Source organism: Anser anser (assembly GCF_964211835.1).
Source record: "Anser anser genome assembly, chromosome: Z".
NCBI classification, from domain to species: Eukaryota; Metazoa; Chordata; class Aves; order Anseriformes; family Anatidae; genus Anser; species Anser anser.
Window position 1 is genome coordinate 10,276,675 of NC_139723.1, and position 13,926 is coordinate 10,290,600.

The window sequence follows — 13,926 nt, forward strand, 5'->3', positions numbered from 1 at the left end:
CTCACCGCATCTTGGGATCTGTCTTTTGCTTTCCAGAAATCTGCCAAGTGTGGGATAGTACATCCAAATACATCAGAAGGCAGCTGTTGCAGAAGCAGGTGAGCCTTACATCCTGCCCCTGGCCCATCTTGCCCCTTTGGACCTGGGCCACGCAGCACCATCTTCAGGGCCCGCAAGTCACGCAGCACCCTTGCAGCTCTGTCCAGCACTGCCATTGATCCCTCTTCTTGCTTGCGTTTTCAGGTGGTGAATATTGGAATCGGAACCTTTGCCGTTGTGCCAGCAGACACCACTAGTGCCGATGGCAAGGCTATGGTTGTTCAGAAACCCGTGTTCAAGCCCTGCAGGTTTATGATGACATTTTACAAGCTCAAGTGTGCCGAGAACGAAATTTCTAGTAAGAAGCTTTTTGCTTTGCTTTCCCTGTGCAGCCCTTGCCTTTTGCTCCATGCAGTCGTCCCTGTGCCATGGCAGAGCAAAGTGTCTTGCAACATGGACAGGCCGAGTGTGGGTGCACATACAGCATCCCAGAACCTGCCCCTCCCCTGGGAGTCAGCCCCCTCTTTGCGGCTCGTCCCACCCTCTAGCTGGATGCTCGTAGCAGGTGGCAAAGCTTCCCTTGGCCTTCTGTTCCCCATCTGCTCTGCTCTGGAGATGTGGCCAAAGCTGGCAAGGGCCTTCCCCGTGGCACAGCATTGCACGAGGGCTGGGCGCTGCCCACACTTAGTGTGTGAGTTTGCTGAAATGCGTGGGGACTGACGTTGTTGCTTCATGGTTGTTTTCTAGTCGAGACACCATTTGCTCCGCTGGACTTTGAGCAGATTGCCTCAGACATCCACTTCCGACCACAAATAGTAGAGCAGTGCATCCATGAGACCCTGCTTCTCTTCGCTGGTGCCCTCCTGGACAAAAAGGATGTGGAATTCTTCTTCAAGGGTATCGGCATTCTTACTGTGCGAAGAAAAGTGGTCACCATGAACTTCTACACTGAGTTCCTGCTGGAGGTGGATGACACAGACAACATGTATGAAGCTCTTCTCACGGTGAGTGGTTCGTGTCTCCGGGGCTGCTGGCAGCTCTGGCAATGCTGTCAAAGCTCTCTCAAACTGCTTTCTCCTTGCCTGCCTCGCCATTGGGTGAGACAGGCTCGAGGAGCTATACAAACTCTCGGTAGCATCTGGGCCTGTTTGTGTGAGGGGCTAATGACACCAAAGGAGAAAGTGGGGCGAGGATTTTGGAGAGGCAGCCATGTCCCTGAGCAGTGGGAACGTTTGCTACCTTTGGGAGCAAGGAGCCCATATCCTCGGCTTCTGCTGACGTGTGTCTGTCCCATTGCAGGACTCCAAGATGACGGATATGATTGCATCTGACGGCAAAAATAAATATACTCGTATCAGTGGAAATAGTTTCATCACACTACCAACGTGAGTGCCATCTCTTCTGCAACATCTGGCTGGCCAGGGGAGCTGGTGCCCAGCTCGTGCTTTGGGTGCAGCCCCTTCATGGTGCTTCTCTCCTGCCAAAGTGAGGCAGGACCAGCTCGTTGCTGGGAGGGCTTCCAGGCTGACCCCCTGCTCAGTCCTTCTGGGCAGTGCAGATGAAGCGGCCAGTCTGCAGTTGAGGGTCCCTGAGAGTGGTGGGAGGGTGTGAGGGGACAGCGAGGAGGACTTGTGTTGGGTCTGGCAGGAAGGCGAGGGAAGCGCGGGAAGAAGCTTCTGGAGGCTGTGGGGCCCCTCAGCTCGCACAGGCCATTGTGTCCTCCAAAGGCTCGGCAGTAGCTCCCAAAGAACCCTGCCAGCAGCTTCTTAGTGGGGGACACCAAGGGAACACAGTGCCTCTTTTGACAAGTGGTGTCTATCTGTTTCCAGGCTTATACTTCAGGACCCGCACTGCAATCCGATTTCCATCAAGCCCAAAAGAGATCCGCAGCCTTGGGGCAAGGGTGGCCGAAGAGGTAATGTCCCAGTGGGCTTCTGGCAGGGGGTTGCATGTTCTCCTCTCGTCCTCGCAGGGCAGGAGAGCCAATGTTGATGTGTGGGGCATGGGAGAGAAGGCAGCTGTGTGGGACAAAATGCCCCAGGAATGGTGGCTCCTAGGGTCGGCAATGAGTGTGGGTGGGCACGGCTGAGCAGCTCTGCTGCTGCCGCTGCCCTGCACAGACACAGAGGTGACATCGTGGTGTTCTCTTGCAGTGAGTGTGCTGGACCCGGTGGTGCTGGCTCAGAGGAGGGTTTCTCTAGCCAAGACGGCAGAGAAGAAAACCAAGGAGGATAAAAACAAGCAAGGTGACCAAGCCAGGTGAGCCTGCTGGAGAAGTGTTGTGGTGGAGTTGGGGGACATAAAGGCAAGAGCCTTTTGTGCCAGTAAGAAGTTTCCCTCGGCTGCAGTGCATGTGCTCATGCCAAAAAGCACTGGAAACATCAAAGGGACAGCTGTTGTCCTGGTGGAGACATGGTCTTCCTCCTGCACAAGCACCTTGTGCTGCTGGAGCTAAGGTGTGAGCTGCGAGCCCAGCTTTTAGAAACTGCCTCCAAGAGTACTCCCATAAGCTAAGCCTGCTGTGTCTTTTTAGATTCCTGCCACCAATTCAAGAGAGGTCTGGGGAAGAGCTGAAGAAGCCAAAACCTCCAGCTCATCCACGGCCATCCACGGCTTTTCCTCTGGACCCTCCGACAATGGTACGCCATAGGTATTTGCCAGCCCCGTTCCACTTTGGGGTCTCCAGAGCAAGGCAGAAGCAGCAGCTGATGCTGCCCACCATCCCTGTGCTCCTGCATGTACCCAGCCCCAGGAGACTAATGCTGTACGCGGTTGTGTTTCCCTTGCCTGCAGGGAGTGTGCTCTGTGTGCACTCAGATAGAAGAAAGACAGGAACGCATACTGATGGGCCACAGGCTCAAAAAGATTGAAGCTGAAATGTGGGACCAATACTATGTATGCATATGGAGTAGGAGCATGGAGCATGGCATGTTTTCAGAGCCTCCACGAAAAAATGCCCCCAGCAGGCATTTGCCCTCCTCCTTGGGAGGGAGGGGAGCAGTGCAGGTCTCCGGCATGGCAGCGTTACAGTCACCACCTGGCCACTCAAGGGGCCTGCTGTCTGCCCACACCCCTGCACGCTGAAAGGAGCAAAGGGCCAAGCCAGCAGTGAGCTGGGCATGGGCACGGGTCTGCCGGGAGACTGTACCTCTCTGCAAGGGATCAGAGCCCGCAGTACCTGCGCTCTGAAGACTAAAGTGAGCCTGTGCGAGGCACCTAACTCAGCAGAAGCATACCCCCAGGCAGAAACGGCAGGCCGTGCCCTGGGCTCCGGGAGCAAGGGCTGTAGCCTTGAAAGCACTGGCTGTTGGTAGCAGACCCCGTTGGAGAGGGTAGCCCACTGCTGCTCAGCGCCATTTGCTGCAGGAGTGCACTGGGAGGGGCAGCCTCAGCTCCTTGCAGCAGTTCTTTAGGAGACTCTCTTCTGGTTTTGCAGAGACCCTTCTGCCAATTGCTCAAGTGCTTGCGACGTCCTTCCCACATCGTGAGAAAGGAGTACGATCAGATGCTCAAAGAGAGGATGAAGCAGAATGATAAAGGCCAAAGACATACGAGCCAGAAGGCACCACAGGGATGGCACGAAGAGCCACAGCCCCCGAGGACAGCACAGACAGAGTAAGTGTGCACAGGTCCAACCGAGGCCTGGGAAGAGCCCTGGAGGCCCTGAGACCCTGAGCCGTGTTCTGGGGTTCCCAGGGCTTGTCGTCCTCCCCTTCCTCGTGACATGGAAAGGAGCAGGGTGCGATGCCACCCCCAGGGGCCTCTCCGCACCCCCAGGCCGGGACTTGACACAGGTCCAGAGGGGAAGGCTGTGGGTGCAAAGGGCCAAGGGGGTCGCGTCTGATGGTGGGCATCTGTGTGGGACGTTGCAACACATCCCACAGCTAGGGGCCTGAGTGAGGCCTTGGGACACTTCTGTCCCTTCTCCCCCACACAAGTGGGGGAAGTGAGATGGTTTTGTGCCAGTGAGATGTTCCCCTCAGCCGTAGTGCATGTGCTCATGCCAAAAAGCACTGGAAACATCAAAGGGACAACTGTTGTCCTGGTGGAGACGTGGTCTTCCCCCTGCACAAGCACCTTGTGCTTCTGGAGCTAAGGTGTGAGCTGCAAGCCCAGCTCTTAGAAACGGTCTCCAAGTGTACTCCCAGAAGCTAAGCCTGCTGTGTCTTTCTAGATTATTGCCACCACTTCATGAGAGGTCTGACGAGGAGCTGAAGAAGCCAAAACCTCCAGCTCATCCACAGCCTAAGCCCCCTGAGCACAGGGCTTTTGCTCAGGACTCTTCAAGACCGGTACGCCATAGTTATTTGCCAGCACTGTTTGCCCTTGGAGACTCCAGAGCAGGGCAGAAGCAGCAGCTGTTGCTGCCCACCGTCTCTGTGCTCCTGCCTGTGCCCAGCCCCAGGAGACTAACCCTGCATATGGTTGTGTTTCCCTTGTCAGCAGGGAGTACGCTCTGTACGTACTAAAATAGAAGAAAGACGGCACCGTATACTGATGGACCATAAGCTCAAAAAGCTTGAGGCTGCAACGTGGAACCAATATGATTCAACGTTGCAGAGGCTGATGATGGAGCACAGGCAGGTATGGCATGCATTCAGAGCCCCCAGGAAAAAAATGCCCCCAGCAGGCATTTCCCCACTCCTTGGGAGGGAGGGGAGCAGTGCAGGTCTCCGGCATGGCAGCGTTACAGTCACCACCTGGCCACTCAAGGGGCCTGCTGTCTGCCCACACCCCTGCACGCTGAAAGGAGCAAAGGGCCAAGCCAGCAGTGAGCTGGGCATGGGCACAGGTCTGCCGGGAGACAGTACCTTTCTGCAAGGGATCAGAGCCCGCAGTACCTGCGCTCTGAAGACTAAAGTGAGCCTGTGCGAGGCACCTAACTCAGCAGAAGCATACCCCCAGGCAGAAAAGGCAGTCCCTGCCCTGGGCTCCGGGAGCAAGGGCTGCAGCCTTGAAAGCGCTGGCTGTTCATAGGAGACCCCACTGGAGAAGGTAGCTGGCTGCTGCTCAGTGCCATTTGCTGCAGGAGTGCACTGGGAGGGGCAGCCTCAGCTCCTTGCAGCAGTTCTTTAGGAAACTCTCTTCTGGTTTTGCAGAAAAACTTCCGCCACCCGCTGGAGTGTGACCAACATCCTTCCTTCCGTGTCAGAATGGAGTACGATGAGAAGGTAAAGGAGAGGATGAAAGAGAATGAGGAAGGCCTAAGCCCTGTGAGCCAGAAGGCACCAGAGGGATGGCACGAAGACCCACAGCCCCTGAGGAGAGCACAGAGAGAGTAAGTGTGCACAGGTACAACTGCGGCCTGGGAATCCCCCTGGAGGCCATAAGCCCTGGAGCAGTGTTCTGGGGATCCCAGCGCTCGGAGTCCTCCCCTTCCTCGTGACACCGGATGGAGCTGGGTGTGATGCCACGCCCAGGGGCCTCTCTGCACCCCCAGGCCGAGGCATGACACAGGTCCCAGGGGAAGGCTGTGGGTGCAAAGGGCCAAGGGGGCCATGTCTGACGGTGTCCGTCCGTGTGGGATGAAGCAACAGATCCCACAGCTAAGGGCCTGAATGAGGCCTTGGGACACTTCTGTCCCTTCTTCCCCACACAAGTGAGGGAAGTGAGATGGTTTTGTGCCAGTGAGATGTTTCCCTTGGATGCAGTGCATGTGCTCATGCCAAAAGGCACTGGAAACATCAAAGGGACAGCTGTTGTCCTGGTGGAGACGTGGTCTTCCTCCTGCACAAGCACCTTGTGCTGCTGGAGCTAAGGTGTGAGCTGCGAGCCCAGCTCTTAGAAACGGCCTCCAAGAGTACTCCCAGAAGCTCAGCCTGCTGTGTCTTTTTAGATTCGAGCCACCAATTCACAAGAGGTCTGAGAAGGAGCTGAAGAAGCCAACACCTCCAGCTCATCCACAGCCTACACCCCCTGAGCGCCCGGATAAACCTCAGGACCCTCCAACAACGGTACGCTATAGCCATTTGCCAGCCCCGTTTGCCCTTGGAGACTCCAGAGCAGGGCAGAAGCAGCAGCTGTTGCTGCCCACCGTCCCTGTGCTCCTGCCTGTGCCCAGCCCCAGGAGACTAACGCTGCACTCGGTTGTGTTTCCCTTGCCTGCAGAGGGCGCGCTCTGTGCGTGCTCAGATGGAAGAAAGACGGCACAGAATACTGATGGCCCACGAGCGCAAACAGGTTGAGGATGAAATCTGGGGGGAATACGATGCAATCCTACGGAGTAGGAGCAGGGAGCGAGAAAAGGTATGTCATGCATTCAGAGCCCCCATGAAAGAAATGCCCCCAGCAGGCATTTCCCCACTCCTTGGGAGGGAGGTGAGCAGTGCAGGTCTCTGGCACAGCAGTGTTCTGGTCACCACCTGGCCAGGCAGGTGCCTGCTGTCTGCCCGCTCCCCTGCGCGTTGCCGTGCGGAAGTAGCTGTTGCAAGAAGCAAAGGGCAAAGCCAGCAGCGAGCTGGGCATGGGCACGGGTCTGCCGAGGGACCATACATCCCTGCGAGGGATCAGTGCCCACAGTACCTGCGCTCTCAAGACTAAAGTGAGCCTGTGTGAGGCACCTAACTCAGCAGAAGCGCACTCGCATGCAGAAAAGGCAGGCCCTGCCCTGGGCTCAGGGAGCAAGGGCTGCAGCCTTGAAAGCGCTGGCTGTTGGAAAGAGACCCCATTGGAGAGGGTAGCCCGCTGCTGCTCAGCGCCATTTACTGCAGGAGTGCCCTGGAAAGGGTAGCCTCAGCTCTGTGCAGCAGTTCTTTAGGAGACTCTCTTCTGGTTTTGCAGAACCCCGTCTACCACCAGCTGGAATGTGGCCGACGTCCTTCCTGCCTGTTGAGAAAGGAGTACGACAAGAAGCTGAAGGAGAGGATGAAAGAGAATGACAAAGGCCAAAGCCCTGCAAATCAGAAAGCATCAGATGGGTGGAAGGAAGAGCCACAGCTCCCCAGGTGAGCACAGAGAGAGTGAATGTGCACCAGCCCCGCTGAGCCTGGGAACAGCCCTGGAGGCCCTGAGACCGTGAGAGTGTTCTAGGGTTCCCTGGGCTCGGAGTCCTCCCCTTCCTCGTGACAAGGCAAGGAGCTGGGTGCGATGCCACCCCCCAGGGGCCTCTCTGCACCACAAGGCCAAGGCATGGCACAGGTCCCGAGGGGAAGGCTGTGGGTGCAAAGGGCCAAGGGGGCCGTGTCTGATGGTGGGCGTCTGTGTGGGACATTGCAACACATCCCACAGCTAGGGGCCTGAGTGAGGCCTTGGGACACTTCTGTCCCTTCTTCCCCACACAAGTGGGGGAAGTGAGATGGTTTTGTGCCAGTGAGATGTTCCCCTCAGCCGTAGTGCATGTGCTCATGCCAAAAAGCACTGGAAACATCAAAGGGACAGCTGTTGTCCTGGTGGAGACGTGGTCTTCCTCCTGCACAAGCACCTTGTGCTGCTGGAGCTAAGGTGTGAGCTGCGAGCCCAGCTCTTAGAAACGGCCTCCAAGAGTACTCCCAGAAGCTAAGCCTGCTGTGTCTTTTTAGATTCGAGCCACCAATTCACGAGAGGTCTGAGAAGGAATTGAAGAAGCCAACACCTCTAGCTCGTCTACAGCCTAGGCCCCCTGAGCGCCTGGGTTTTTCTGCTCAGAAAACTGCAACCACGGTACGCCATAGACATTTGCCAGCCCCGTTTCCCCCTGGGGACTCCAGGGCAGGGCAGAAACGGCAGCTGTTGCTGCCCACCGTCCCTGTGCTCCTGCCTGTGCCCAGCCCCAGAGACAAACGCTACACACGGTTGTGTTTCCCTTACCTGCAGGGAGCGTACTATATGCGTGCTCTGAGAGAGGAAAGACGGGAACAAATACTAATGGCCCACAGGCTCAAAAGAATTAAAGCTGAATCATGGGATAAATACGATTCCAGCATACAGAAACAGATCTTTGAGCGAAGACAGGTATGGCATGCAGTCAGAGCCCCCAGGAAAAAAAAAGCCCCAAGCAGGCATTTCCCCACTCCTTGGGAGGGAGGGGAGCAGCGCAGGTCTCCGGCACAGCAGCGCTGTGGTCACCACCTGGCCAGGCAGGGGCCTGCTATTTGTCCGCTCCCCTGCGCGTTGCTGTGCGGGAGGAGCTGTTGCAAGGAGCAAAGGGCCAAGCCAGCAGCGAGCTGGGCATGGGCACGGGTCTGCCGAGGGACTGTACCTCCCTGTGAGGGATCAGTGCCCTCAGTACCTGCGCCCTGAAGACTAAAGTGAGCTTGTACGAGGCACCTAACGCGGCAGAAGCACCCCCCCCAGACAGAAAAGGCGGGCCCTGCCCTGGGCTCAGGGAGCAAGGGCTGCAGCCTTGAAAGAGCTGGCTGTTGGTAGCAGACCCCATTGGAGAGGATTGCCCCCTGCTGCTCAGTATAGGCATGCACTGGGAGGGACAGCCTCAGCTCCTTGCAGCAGTTCTTTAGGAGACTCTCTTCTCGTTTTGCAGAAGAACTTCCACCACACTATGGACTGTGACCGACGTCCGTCCTTCCTCTTAAGAAAGGAGTACGATGAGAAGCTGAAGGAGAGGCTGAATCCCAATGTGAAAGGCCAAAGCCCTACGAGCCGGAAGGCAGCAGAGAGGGGGCAGGAAGAGCCGCAGCTCCCCAGGAGAGCACAGACAGAGTAAGTGTGTGCCAGCCCCGCTGAGCCTGGGAAGAGCCCTGGAGGCCATGAGCCCTGGAGCAGTGTGCTGGGGTTCTCAGCGCTCGGAGTCCTCCGCTTCCTTGTAACACGGGAAGGGGCTGGGTGCGATGCCATGCCCGGGGGCCTCTCTGCACCCCACAACCGAGCCATGACACAGGTCCCGAGGGGAAGGCTGTGGGTGCAAAGGGCCAAGGGGGCCGTGTCTGATGGTGGGCGTCTGCATGGGACGTAGCAACACATCCCACAGCTAGGGGCCTGAGTGAGGCCTTGGGACATTACTGTCCTTTCTTCCCCACCCAAGTTGATGGCCTTTCTTTTGGATCCTGCAGGAAAGGGGAGAAGACAAGGCTCTTGGACCACCGTGAGAAGGCCCAGGGCGTGCCGTCCACGCCAGGAAACCACAAGCGGCCCTGCAGCTTCCAGCTGCAGAGGCCGTAGCCATCAACTCCAACATCGAAAGCTGAGGCAGGCACCAGCACCAGTACCAGGGACACTCGAGCAGAAGCTCCCACCTCTGCTCATGGTGCTGCCCCCTTTGCAGTGTGAGAGCTGCCAGCAAGGGGTGTGAAGAGCGCCTTCCAAAGGGTGACCTGACCAATAAAGAGTGCTGGTGCCTGCTGCCATCTGGACTAACCACACTGCTCCCTGCATGGCCTTTTTTTTGCACAAAAGAGGAGAGGAGAAGCCCTGCAACTCCCTGTACAGCTCCCATGGTCCCTCCCACCTCTCCCGGTGGAGGGCAGCTCGTGCAGGGGGACCTTGGGCCCTGTGGCAGAGGGCTTCTCCCAGTGCTGACGAGGACCATCTGCCGCCAGGGGCTTGCTGCTTTGCAGCAATGGCCGGCAATGACAAGCAGGTTTCTGTCTGTGGTACACCTTCCTTGACATCCGTTTTACAATTTGTGGGCCCACAGGCCCATTCTCCTGCTTTGGGGAGATTCTTGGATTGAAGTCTCCCATGAGAACGATTGCTGGTGATACTGCAACTTCTGCAAACTGCTCATAGAATGTCTCATCCATCTCTTCATCCTGATTAGGCGGTCTATAACAGACCCCCACCAAAATGTCACTCCTGCAGGCCTTCCCCCGATCCTTATCCATAGACACTCAACTTTATCATTCCCAACCCCAAGCTCTTCAACACCAAGACACTCTTTAATATAAAGAGCCACACCACCACCCTTCCTTCCTTGTCTATCCCTTCTGAAGAGCTTGTAGCCGTCCATCACAGTACTCCAGTCTTGGGAGTGATCCCACCATGTTTCGGTTATAGCAGCTAGGTCATAGTTAGCCTGCCACACAATCACTTCCAGCTCCTCCTGTTTGTTACCCATGCTGCGTGCATTGGTGTAGATGCACTTCTGAGACATCTGCCTCACTCCCAGCTTCAGCACTGTTCTTCTAGGCCCTCCTCTGGTGAGCCCTGTTTTATCCCCTTCCCCCATCATAGCTAGTTTAAAGCTCTCAATGAGTCCTGCTAGCTCCTGCGCTAAGATTCATTTCCCCCTTTGAGACAGGTGAGTTCCATCCACTGACAACAGACCAGGGGTCAAGTAAACTGCCCCATGGTCAAAGAACCCAAAGTTCCTGTCTCAATGCCAGCCTCTCAGCCAATTATTCATTACCTGTGTTTTCCTAGCCCGCTCCATGTCCTTCACCTCTCCAGAAGGTATAGAAGAAATCCCCACTTGCGCTCCCGCTCCTTGAACTATTCGCTCTAAACCCCTGAAATCTCCTTTCATGGTTCTCAGGCTTCTCTAAGCGATTTCACCACTGCCCGCCTGAACTATGAGTAATGGGTAGTAATCAGTGGGGTGACCCAGCTCTGGGCGTTTTCTAGTTATGTCCCTGACCTGGGCCCCAAGTAGGCAGCACTCTTCCTTACGGCTCAGGTATGGTCTGCAAATAGGGCCCTCTGTTCCTCTGAGAAGGGAGTCACCCACCACAACCACCCTTCTTGCTTTCCTGGCAGAGGCAGTCTGAATGCATGGAGTCCACTGCCTTGTCCTTGGTAACCTCTTGGGGGAACCTTCCTGCGCATCCCCACTTACCACCCCTTTAATGTACAGTGCTGCAAACTTATTCTTTAGGGGGACCTGGGGACGCGAGGTAGGCAGAGGGGGTGTCTGCCCACGATGCGGAGCAGGGACCCTCTCCCAACCGTCCCTATCCCTCAGGTCCCCCTCCTCTGCCCAACAGGGACCGGGAAGGGGGTCCACCACCAACTGTGGAGTATCTCCCTGGTGCCTCTCCCTCTGGCACACCACGGAGCTACTCCACCAGTCGATCTCCAGCTCACAGTCCCTGATAGCCTTCAGTCTCTCAACCTCCTCCTTCAGCTCTGCCAATGTGCCGAGCAGATCTTCAACCGGTTCGCACCTCACGCAGATGGAATACCTGCCGCTCTCCCACGGCAGCAGCAGGCTCTCGCACTCCCTGCAGCCAGAGACCTGTGTAGCCACAGTTCTGGACAGGCCTTGATGCAGGAACCCCCCTTTGCAGTGTGAGAGCTGTCATCAAGGGTGTGAAGAGTGCCTTCCAAAGGGTGACCTGCCAAATAAAGAGTGCTGGTGCCTGCTGCCAGCTGGACTGACCACGCTGCTCCGTGCATGGCCTTTTTTTACACAAAAGAGGAGAGGAGAAGCCCTGCAACTCCCAGTACTGCTCCCATGTTTGCGAGCCACCTCTCCCGGTGGAGGGCAGCTCGCACAGGGGGACTTTGGGCCCTGCGGCACAGGGCTTCTCCCAGTGCTGATGAGGACCGTCTGCCACCAGGGACTTGCTGCTTTGCAGCAATGGCCGGGAATGACAAGCAGGATTCTGCTATAATTTGTGGGCCCACAGACCCATTCTCCTGCTTTGGGGAGATTCTTGGATTCTCTTGCGGGATTCCTTTGGGGTTTTCTCCACACTCCCTGTCATCACTTAAGACCTTCAATAGAAGTAGGCTGCTTTTCCAGGTTGAATGTCCAAAAAAAAGAAAAGGTTGTTTTCTAGCTGAGACACTACTTGCTCCACTGGACTTTGAGCAGATTGCCTCAGACATCCACTTCTGATGACAAAGAGTAGAGCAGTGCATCCACGAGAACATGCTTCTCTTCGCTGGTGCCCTGCTGGAGAAAAAGGATGTGGAATTCTTCTTCAAGGGTATCGGCATTCTTACTGTGCAAAGAAAAGTGGTCACCGTGAACTTCTTTACTGACTGCGTGCTGGAGGTGGATGGCACAGGCAACATGCTTGAAGCTCTTCTCACGGTGAATGGTTCATGTGTCGAAGAACACTTCCTCTGCTCCTGATCCCTTCAACACCTTTCCAGGGCACAGAAAGTCCCTTTTGATGTTCTGGAGTCTCCTCATTGCAGCCTCATTTGACCACACACAAAACAGGAGGAATGGCTGCCAGTCCTCTTGCTTCAACAGGCCTGGTAGCCTCTTCATGGTATCACAAATGCAGGCCCATGGCAGACAGCAAACTTCTCTGGCAAGATTGTCTGGACAGCAAATGGGTGCTTCAGTGCCTCTCAGACAGCAATCTCCAATTGCTAACAGCCTTCGTGCTTTTTTGGTGGCACTGGTTCTAATATAGACGGTTGGTTGGTCCAACCTGGAAGAGTTATACTAGCCACCACCGCTGCTGGGTTTGTGTGAGCCTCGTCGGCTGCTCTTCTGAGGGCTGCGGGTGCTGGCGACTCCCTCCACTCCCTGGGGATGCCTCGATGCAGGAACCCCCCTGCGCGTCGCGATCCCCCCCTCGGCTGCGCTGAGCTGCGGGATGTGCCTGCCTCGGGGCCGCTCCTCTCAGCCAGTGACCGTCGGTGTGGGCGGTACTCACGCGCTGCTGGCCCCTCCCTGCTCGCAGTGGGCAGCGACGCGTCCCCGCCCTCCCGGAGGCTGTTTCGAGGCAGAGGCCGTGCGCGCAGTCACCGCGGTCACCGCTGCCCTGGCGACGCCCGCTCCCCTCAGCCTCTCTCCTGAGAGCTGGCGGCTGCGGCCTGGTTGCGCTGCTGTGGCGGGCCGCCCGGGCCGCCCGGGCCACCCCTGGCGAAGCAGGGGCCCGAGATCCCCCTGTAACTCCTGGTCGGGCGCTGGGCCTGCGGCTGGGCCTGCGGCTGCGGCTGCGGCTGCGGCTGCTCTGCTGCGACGCAACTGACCTCAGCTACTGAGATGAGGCCCTGAGCAACCTGATCTAGTGGGGGGCGTCGCTGCCTGTGGCAGGGGGCTGGAACTAGGTGACCTTTGAGGGCCCTTCCACCCAAGCCATTCTATGATTCCTTTTGCTTGCCTAAACTAGAGGTCTTTAAAATACCTGTACTTGCTATCAATCCCATCGGAATAAATCTCACTGCCTCTGCCTACTTCTTTTAGTTAACATGATCGGATACTACTCCTGTTCATTAAGGCACACATACACCCTTCTAAAATCAGCCCCAGTTCTTGACGCGCTTTTTCTTAGCTACAAATTCTGTACTGTGACTCCGTTGCAGACAAACTATACCTATATACCTATATATATATACACATACATACTATATGCATTTGTATGTATGTAGTGTGTGCATACACATCTATGGAAATTGTACATAGGCAGTAGGAAAAACTGATTCCCCCCTATTCAACAGTTTTAGGACTATGCCTGCTCCAGGTTTGGAATCACCCAGATATTGAGAATTTGGGATGAGCAAAATTAAGGTCTCCGAGGATGGTTACAGGGGTGTCACATATGACAGAATGAAAAATCAGGGTTTGTTTAGTTTAGAAAAAGAGAAATGTAAGGGGGAATCTTATAGGTATATTCAGCTCCTTGTCTATAGTCATGAACAAGATGGAGACAGAGTCTTTCTAGAAATGTTTAGCAAAGAGATGGGAGGCAGCAAAAACAAGCAGTAGCAGGGAAAATTCTGATTAGCTAAAGAAAACACCGTTAGCCGTGAGGTGCTTTCACAGTGATGGCTAGCTAAACTTTACCACACCGGTCTCTCGCCCTCCCCCTACTCAAAGGAAAGTGAGGAGAAAATGTGATGAAAAAGGGTTGAGATCAGGACAGTTTAAAAAGGAATAAAGAAAGGAAAAAAAAAAGCAAAAAAAAAAAAGCAGTAACAAGAATAAACGAAGCAGGTGATGCACAATGCAACTGGTCACCACAAGCCAACTGATGCCCACCTTGTTGCTCAGCAACAGTGGCCTCTCCCGCCAACCCCCCCAGTGTTATTGTCCCACATGGCACCACATGCTAT

General features: G+C 55.8%; 1 protein-coding gene across 1 annotated transcript; it reads left to right on the top strand.

Moving 5' to 3' along the window:
* The first annotated feature begins 5,119 nt into the window (after positions 1–5,119).
* Positions 5,120–11,162, top strand: LOC310889659 (uncharacterized protein). The gene is made up of 6 exons (XM_083817470.1): positions 5,120–5,993; positions 6,148–6,285; positions 6,820–6,983; positions 7,557–7,968; positions 8,495–8,673; positions 9,024–11,162. Exons 2-6 carry the CDS (start codon positions 6,172–6,174, stop codon positions 9,130–9,132), a joined length of 978 nt encoding a protein of 325 aa, XP_083673596.1. The 5' UTR covers positions 5,120–5,993; positions 6,148–6,171; the 3' UTR covers positions 9,133–11,162.
* The last annotated feature ends 2,764 nt before the right edge of the window (positions 11,163–13,926 follow it).

Bases quoted from the DNA above. Each gene is read 5' to 3' on its own strand.
- LOC310889659 (XM_083817470.1), top strand. From the start codon at position 6,172: ATGGAAGAAAGACGGCACAGAATACTGATGGCCCACGAGCGCAAACAG. The intron at 6,984-7,556 runs GTGAGCACAGAG...GTGTCTTTTTAG, and splicing joins GAAGAGCCACAGCTCCCCAG to ATTCGAGCCACCAATTCACG. The intron at 7,969-8,494 runs GTATGGCATGCA...CTCGTTTTGCAG, and splicing joins AGATCTTTGAGCGAAGACAG to AAGAACTTCCACCACACTAT.